This window comes from Chionomys nivalis, chromosome 18, assembly GCF_950005125.1.
Source record: "Chionomys nivalis chromosome 18, mChiNiv1.1, whole genome shotgun sequence".
NCBI lineage: Eukaryota > Metazoa > Chordata > Mammalia > Rodentia > Cricetidae > Chionomys > Chionomys nivalis.
In genome coordinates this window covers 44,733,892-44,743,210 of record NC_080103.1, presented here as the reverse complement: position 1 = coordinate 44,743,210, position 9,319 = coordinate 44,733,892, and the positions used below count along the sequence as shown (strand labels likewise).

At 42.2% G+C, this 9,319-nt stretch overlaps 1 protein-coding gene across 1 annotated transcript in view; it reads right to left on the bottom strand.

Annotated features, from left to right (window-relative positions):
- Positions 1-9,319, bottom strand: part of Slc39a8 (solute carrier family 39 member 8) — a 54,376-nt gene that overhangs the window by 29,729 nt on the left and 15,328 nt on the right. The window contains exon 3 of the mRNA XM_057793357.1: positions 299-461. Coding sequence (XP_057649340.1) covers positions 299-461 — 163 coding nt within the window. The remainder of the gene's footprint in view (positions 1-298; positions 462-9,319) is intronic.

Sequence of the window (9,319 nt, the reverse complement as noted above, 5' to 3'; positions counted from 1 at the left end):
AGAAGAAGAAGAAGAAGAAGAAGAAGAAGAAGAAGAAGAAGAAGATGATGATTAAGATTAGATTGGGAGTTTTAAAGTGTACTAAGGTAGTCTTGATCCCACAAGGGGAAGAGTGCTGCTTACAAAGCTTATGAGCTCCCACTATTCTTATCTAAACACTGGCTGAATCTTATTTTACCAGGAGGTCTCTCACAAATTAATTAAAAGCAATAAACGAGAAAAGGGTGCGTGTGAGCCTGATCTCCCGCTGCCTCTCAAACTTTCCGAGGGAGTGAGGTAGGTGGCGGCTGCTAGGTACCTTCGGAAAGACTCGGCTTGGCATTGTGCTTCGCCTGGTCCTCGCAGGGATGAAAGTTCAGCTGCTGTAAGATCGCAGGGCAGATGGCAGAGAAGTTCGAGCTGGTTATCTGCGTAGCATTTGAGAAGCCGTGGAGAGAAAAGATGTCTTCTGCTGACAAACACTGAAACAGAGGAAACACAGGAGCACCAGCAGTGATGCGGTCAGCACGCGTGGGCAAGCACTCTAAGCCTTAGCGTCTAAGGAGACAGACTGCATTCCATCCTGGTATACGGCGCTGGTTCTACACCAGAACCCACTACAGAAATGAACGAAACTCCACAACGGCGAACCAGCCCATTCCTCTAATACTAGGGAGAAACAAACAAAATGGCAAAAGGATTACTTAATCAACAGCATATCTAATGTGAACAAAAGAAAGAAATATTAAAAATTGGTTTAGAAGTTGAGAAATACTTGAAAAATAACAGTGAGAGATGGCTGTGGATATAACCCAGGTGTGGGGGTAGCGGATTTGCCTGGCATACACAAAGTCTGAGTACCCATTAAACATGATATGAGCAAAAGCACACTGGTGGCATTTGAACTCAGGGCTCTGTCATTGTCTCAATTCACCTTTTTGGTTGTTTAAATGGATACTTTGAGGAGCTGTCGGCATAGCTTTCTAGCATTCTGTGTTGATAGATATTCGGTTCCTTACAGTCCCATAGTTTAAAAGTGTATCTATCTATGTAGCAATAATAGTTCAAATATATAAAAAGGGTTTTAAAATCTATCTTAGCACAAACTATTGTTTACCAAAATATGCATTAATCTAAATGATGATAAGTAGCTTTTCTATATTATGGGGAGTTTTGGAGCTAGTGCTGGGCCATTTAGAAATTCATTAACTTTTTAATGAGGCAAAGAATCTGCATTAGAAAAAGAAATCTCTTCAAAAATAATTTTTAAAGGCTCATTTACTCTCAAGTGCAAACTATATTCTAAATACTTGCATTACTAAGAAGATAACAAAACAGATTAAACAATAATAAATTAATGCTATAAAAATTAGAAAGGGTGGGCAAACTCACTCGCTCAAACATAAGTTGAGAAATATTTTTTGTCTGTTTCAGCCAATACTCCAGTCCCACTAAAAGCTTAGCTTTTAGTTCTATAAACGGAAATGTTTTCCTCAAAATTTATGTCAGATCCCTAATCCACAGGATGGTGATATATGGAAATAGTCTCACGTAAATAATTAGGGTTCAAAGAGGCCATGCAGGAAGGGTCCTAGTCCAAGAGGATGAGTGTCCCATGAGAAGGGCCACTAGAGAGGGCCCAGTTGGAAGGGGCCCAACTATGAGCTACAGAACAGCCCTCACCTCACGTTCTAGCGCTCTGACCTTGGACTTTCAGTCCCTAGAACTAGAAAATTAATTTCTATTGGCTAAGGCACTTCATATTGCCATGGCAGCCTAACCTGAATAATTCCCCGTGGATGGTGTTGAGGATGTGAAGGTTGGTGTAGGGACCAGAGAGATGGCTCAGCAGTTGAGAGCTCTCTATGCTCTTGCTGAGAACTGGAGTTTAGTTCCCAGAACCTACACAGGGCTACTCACAGCCTTCCCTCCCCACCCCACCCCCGTAACTCCAGCTCCAGGGCATCTGATACCCTCTTCCAGCAGCAATGGGCCCTGCATGTACATGCTACACATACAGATAAGCAGGGGAAACACAGATACACAGAAATAAAAATAAATATTTTAACTTAATGCATTTGACCATGAAGCACATTAATACCTTTCACGATAGAAACAATGAAATTAGAAATTCTAAATACTGATAAAGGAAATCAATGCTTTTGTCAAGGAAAAAAAATGTAAAGACATCAAGTACAGCAAACTGCATGTAACTGTCAAAAACTGAGGTGACAATTACTTTACATGAGATGCATGCTCAGATTTTTTGAAAGATTTTTATTTTTTCTTCTCTTTTTTTAATTCTTGAGGTTTTAATATTACCCCAGTTCTTCCCTCCATTTCCTCCCTCTAAAACCTCCCATTTGTTCTTCCTTGTTGCCTTTTAATGTCATCTTTTCTCTTTCATTGTTATTATATGTATATACGCACACATATGTGTATGATGTGTAAGAATATAGCATGTAAGTATGTATTTGCTATTCCTTATCCAACCCATTCTCTGGTGTGGTCTATGATAACAACAGCTGTGCACTGGCCGTCAAATACCCAACACTGCTCTCCTCTTAGGCATTCCTATAGTTGCAAGCACAGGACACTAGACACACAGAAGAAGGAAGTAGCTGGGTAGCCAGCTGGGGAAAGGTAAGAAGGTCCAACCGGTTTTGTGCCTTGCCTACAGAGGCACTGGGTTCTAAATTCTGTTTGCTTCTCTAGTGGAGATGCTGCCTCTTCATAGACATTGCCTTTTTTAGTTTTGGGTTTAACTTTGTAAATTAAGTCTGAAACAGACAAAAATAGGCTGTTGTTCAACTTTGCCTTCTACTTCTTTGTGGATGAGCAATTTTCAGCCCATCAGGCCTGCATTGATTCTGTTTTGGCGCATAGTCTGTGCTCATCCTCTTTCCAAAAGGCAAGCGCAACCTTGAGGTTTGCCACTCTGCCTGTTGGGTGGCCTGGAGGATGCCCAGAGGCAAAGTTGCCAGACTCAAAACCTACAGAGCATACTTGGGTCAGTCTTGGTTCCAGTCATTAACAGGTGTGCCAACACAAACGCAAGGCGGTACTGATTCCCAGCAAAGGAGCCTTAACCCACATGGTCTTCCGGTTCCTCCAAATAAAAACACGAGGGAAAAGCAAAGCAAGCTATGAATAATGTCCAACTTGTCAGAATTCAAGCCCTAAGACATTCAAAATGGGACAATTATTAAGAAATTCTTTTTAGATCCAAATCTAAAAGTCAGTTTACTAAGGCATAGTTAGTATTTCTTCATGAAGTAACAGTTTAAATGCCATAGCCTTTCAAGATGCTCTAATTGCCCATTGTGTATTACTAAAACTTCTCCTGTGGGCAATCAGGAAAAAATAATCAGGGCAGTAAAATGAGAATAGAATGAACACCTTGAGAGAACTCAGAATTCACGATCTGTCAGTATTTGTATAGAATTTTTGCTGGGCAGATGGTCAGAAATTACAATAGTTGACAGCTGCAACCACCCAACAGGCAGAGAGATGGCAAACCTCAAGGTTGCGCTTGCCTTTTGGAAAGAGGATGAGCACAGACTATGCGCCAAAACAGAATCAATACAGGCCTGATGGGCTGAAAATTGCTCATCCACAAAGAAGTAGAAGGCAAATAAAGTTGAACAACGGCCTATTTTTGTCTGCTTCAGTCTTAATTTACTAAGTTAAACCCAGAACTAAAGAAGGCAATGTCTATGAAGAGGCAGCATCTCCACTAGAGAAGCAAACAGAATTTAGAGCCCAGTGCCTCTGTAGGGAAGGCACAAAACCGGTTGGACCAGTGGCACTGCTGAGGAAATCTGACCCCTCTGGAGCACATCCTTTCACCTCCAAACAATGAGTGGTACCTTCTGGGAATTACAGGGTCACAAGAGGTTGTGGTAAAAACAACTCACGGGTGATAGCACCCTTTACCACATGGCCTGAAGACTCACTGCACGTCCCCAGACTGTCACTCTTACCTACTAACAGGTATTCTTATTCTCTAGCGTCCCACCCAGACTATGACCTTCTAGGCTCTGTGCTCTGGGGACCTAACTCTCCTCTGCAGACACCCTGACATCAGTGGGTTGCTATTTGCTCCTCTCAGCCATGGTACACTGGTTTGGAGCACCATATGTACACAAGACACCAAGGAAAGGCAGCCATGATGGTAAAGAGGGTTTAGGTTGCATTACACACAGCCCCCGAATTATACTCAAAATCATTTTACCAAATGACTTCATGCATCTGTGTCTGTGCCCCTGTTCCTTCCTCATCCCAGCTCAAATTTCTTTACTTCGTTTCCAGAAGTCTTTGTGGCATGCCGGGGACTAGTGTAAAGAAAGGATGAGGGAAAGGTTACAAGTTCCTCCCTCTGCATTTTATACAACTGAAATCTGTGTAACAAATTATTACTATAATAATTATTCTTATTATGATGAATCCCAAGGCATGTGGCAAGACTTGAAGCAGTAGCCTTCCAAAACTTACAAGGACTCTCTTCTTAGTTAAATTTTAGCCTGACCTCAAGCCTCAACTTTGATGGTCATTGTTACGGGGCCTTCATCTCCTCCTTACTAAAGAACTTGTAAAGTTATTTAGGGAGAATGCTCCCACTCTTAATGACTGACTACTTTCAAGTCAAACTCACAGGACTTTGCCATGGAGGCTGTATTCGCGGTGTGGATGACTGTCACACAGGCTGTGTTCTATCTGTGCATATATAGGAAGTGAGAGTGACGCATAACGCTTGCCAACTTACTGGTGATTAAACTTATTCAGTTCATTTCCCTGGATTATCAAGTAACTCCGCTATGCAAACAGTAAATCCCATTACAAAGCCCTAAGGAGAGCCAGAGGCTGGACAAGGGCTTTGAGTCCCAGGTGGAAAAAACTTTTAACTTCTTTCTTTTTAGTGACTTCTGCTCCCTTCCCTGCTCCACCGCTGACTGCTATGGTTTCTAGAAAAACTACAGCTTCCTTCTAGAATCCGCCATGTGTAGAAAGGTGACCCAAGCCTCAGCAGCCATTCTTCCCCCAAGCCACATGGCAGATAGCCTCCTATTATAGGCAGGAATGCCACAGTGGGACAATGGCATAAAAACCTACCTGCCACTTTCAGTACCTCTGCTCACTTGAGGACTTTCCACTTCTTTCTTGTTCTCACTCAATGTATTCACTAAGCAAACAGGTTATTTACACCTTCTCCAGATGGTGCAGATGTTGGGAACAAGTGCTGGCTCCCATCCTCAACAGATTTGTCACTCGGCACAGGAAGCAGATGTAAAATGGGCAACTTATTGTGAGATAAAGGTTTTCAATCAAAGAAAAATCTATTGCAATTTGATGACAAGTGAATTTTCTAAGCAAAAATAATCACAGGCACCCTGAGAAACAAAAGCTATAGGCTTATTAACTACCAATAAGAAAAGAATATGGATGAAGAAATCATATATTGAAAAGGTAAGTTGTCCAAGACTAGTTTATGGGAGGTGAAGATAAAATTCAAGTCCATATATTCTCATGTCTTCTTGTTACTCATCCATTAGAGACTGACTGTTATGTCTCTGTTAAACACAAAAAAGTGACTCAAATAATAAAAAGAAATTTACTTACATTCTGCAAAGGAATGCATTTTATCGAACCTATTGATTATTTGAGTCATAAAGCTAAATTACTCTTTAACGTACTTAGGATCCTATGGAGGGGGAGAGGAAGGGAAAGAGAGAGGAAGGGAGGGAGACACACACAGAGACAGAAACAGAGAGAGAGATCATTCACATGCAGTTTTACCACATCTTGCCCACCCCATCATTCAAACAGGAAAACTGAGGTTCAAAGTGTCGCGCTGGAGCAACAGAAACTAACAACAACGTGTCCCAGTGCCTCAAACTCAGGCTCACACGCCTAGCACAGCTGGAAGGGCAGATCACAGTCACATGCCGTCAACAAGCTATATGTGTACCATCTGGATGTACTGGTTCTCTACAGCTGTTTAAAACCAGGACTTTTTTTTCAGCTCCCAGAGCAGAGGCAGCAGATCAGTGCACCTGACCCACCTCTATGAAATGTGTCTGTGAGGCTAGGACCGTGACGGGCCACAGATTACAGCAGAGAAGAAAACAGTGATGACCTAAGATGACTCCAACAGGAAAGAAGCCGTGCAGATCCCAAGTTCATGTGACCTCAATATCACTCATACTAAGAGGACAGAAACCATGCCTGGCACACAGCAGCTCCTGGAACCGGTGACAAATGAAACAGATGAGGGAATGAATGAATAGACTCTTGCTCGGTTTTGCAACCAAATGTAAAAGTGCATTAAGATCCCAACAGTAGCCCAAGTGGAATGAGTGCAGAAAGGAAAGGATTCCTAGGGGACAAGCTTAGACCCCAACCATTTACAGACATAAATTTAAAGTGTCGCTTTGAACGTAATAGTGGGAGGTCTTTTTAACCCAGAAAACAAGGAAACATGTCACTAATTTATCACTTTAAAGGTCATAGAGCAGGTGGTTTATAGGCATGACACTCACAATAGGAACATTCAAAGCCAGAGTCACTGAGGCAATAAATTACCGCCAGGTTTGTTTGGTGTGCTATGGAACTGCCTAACTCAGTTACCAGACGTGCCTCCCTGTCCCCCCCCTTCACCCCAGCTGTCCGCTCTCTTCCAGCCTTTTCAGAGTTTGCCAAGTCTTAAGTGCCTCTTCAAAGTTGATGCCATCTTCTGGGGCTTGGGTTTTAGACACGTTCTTGACACCATAAAGGAGAAGATTGGAGCAAAGAACACCCCAAGTGCAGAAGAATAACCTCTAGGTGTAGGTGGACACTGGTCTAGGGATGCCAGCTGTTTCTCTGATCTTAATGTTTTCATTTTCATCTCATTTTCTTATGCTTCTTACTTAAGCCTGAATGGTGCACATGTATTCTGAACAACACACAAACACACCACTCACATTCATACATACACACACACTCAAATGTGTGCTCACATCCACACACATACATAAAATAACACACAGACACACTGATACTTGTAAATATACATACATACGTACACACACACACATGAGCATGCACATACGTGCGCGCACATGTGTGTGCACGCACACACACACACACAGACACACATTCTTAGAACTCTTCCTGAAGAGTAGATGAAAAGTTCTCCTCCTAAACATATTATTTTTAAAAGACCAAAAAAAACATGCTTTGCCTAATTATACCCTGTTAGAAAAAAAAAAAATCCTGATGAGGCCGTGTGTAGAAATAGCATTGCTACTATAAAGCACACAGAGGCTAATTTAGAGACAAAGACTCCCAAATGTTGATGGTATTTCTACATAGGTGCTGAGGTTATAAGTGATTTTTTTTTCTTTCTGCCTGTTGAGCTATCACAATTTTAAACACTGTACCTGTGTTTCTATTTGTTTAGAAAAATAAAAGTAAGCCATTATTTTTCCCTGTCATTTTAATCTCTTTGTCTAGGTTCTTACACACATGGAGAGCGACCTGGGAGTTTGTAGAAGGAGTTCCCCAAACAGAAGTTGATTTTACAAAAAGAAACGTGAGAAATAAAAAAATAATTTCAAAAGCTAAACCTGCTTTTTCAAAGAGTTTGGCAAAGTTTCCCGACTTTACCATGTATGTATGTATGCATGTATGTATGCATGTATTATGCATGTGTGTATGCATGTATGTATGCATGTATGTATGCATGTATGTATGCATGCACACACAACTGGCATAATTCCCACTCGGTATCCACTGATATCTACCCCAGTCTGTTTCCATCACTCAAGACCTTCTCACCAAGAAGACCCTAACCTAATTTGGAGACAGAGATGCTTGCTCTGGGTTCCTGCTCTCAAACCTGACTTGCCCCAAAGGCAGGAGTACTTTTGCTTTGTGTCCGTGAGGTAGCCCCCTGGACTTTTGCTGTGGTCTAAGTTCAAAGGGCTGGTTGTTCTGCCTCGCTCAAAGGCCTCCTACTCAACCTCTCTGTATGTGAAGTATGTTCTATAAACCCTCTGCATACAAGGACTGTATTTATCCATCACAGACATACTGGTTCTCAAAGCATAGTCCTGGGTACCGAGGGTTGCTAGAGAATGCGCATGCTCAAACTGATTCTCATCGTGTTACCGACTCTTTCCCTTTCCCGGTCTCACTCTCTTCCACGTGAACAGGGCACGGCCCACGTCACAGCAGACTAAAGGCCGCAGCCGACGTGACAGTCCCGGGACTCTGTTAAAGCAGCACTGTGGAGCATACAGAAGTTGAGGAGTTCCTTTTTATTTAAAACACTCCCATGTGGGATGGAGGAGATATAGCATCTTGGTAAAGAGCACGAGCAAACAACAGCATGAGCTGCTCTTGCAGAGAACCTGCGTTTGGGTCTCCGCATCCACTTCAGAAGGCTCCAGCTCCAGGGAGATGCCAAGTTTCTGACCTCCTCAGCACCAACACTCACATGCACACATCCACACACAGACCCACACACAGACGTACACATGATGGACACTAAAAATAACGAATCTTTCAAAATGGAAAGCATCAGCATGCAAAGGTTTACTATTGTTATTGTTAGTAAATTGAAAGTATTTTTTTAATTTTCTCTTTTGACACTGGGTCTCATGTAGCTAAGAATGAACTTAAAGCAGTCCTCCAAATTCCTCTTGCAGAGTGCTGAGATTATAGGCATGAACCACCATGCCTAGTTTTATTCACTACTGGGGATCAAACCCAGGGCTTTGTGTATACTAGGCAAGTATTCTACCAACTGAGCTTCCATAGCCTTTTACATTTTTTGAATGGCAGTGTCAATAATCTTTTAAGACATAATAGTAGTGTCTATAATCTATTAAGAGACATGTCACAAAAGCTAAGACTTTTTATGTCCCCTATAAAGAGTGTGGGGCAGTTTGGGAGCTAAAATATTTGAGAACCTAGTATGTAAGATTAAGGATCATTGGCATGGGAGATGTTTTTATTTGGGTTACTATTGCTATGATGAAACACCATGAAAAAAGCAATTTGGGGAAGAAAGGGTTTATTTAGCATGGTCCATCACTGAAAGAAGTTAGGACAGGAATTCAAACAGGCTGGGAACCAGGAGCTGATACAGAGGCCATGGAGACTGCTACTTTTCGGCTTGCTCCAAATGACTTGCCCAGTCCACTTTCTTATAGATCCCAGGACCACCAACCCAGGGATGGCACCATGTGCAATGGGTTGGGCCCTCCTCTATCAATCACTAAGTAAGAAAATGTTCTACAAGCTTGCCTACAGCCCAGTATTATGGAGGTGTCTTCTCAACTGGGCTCCCTCCTTT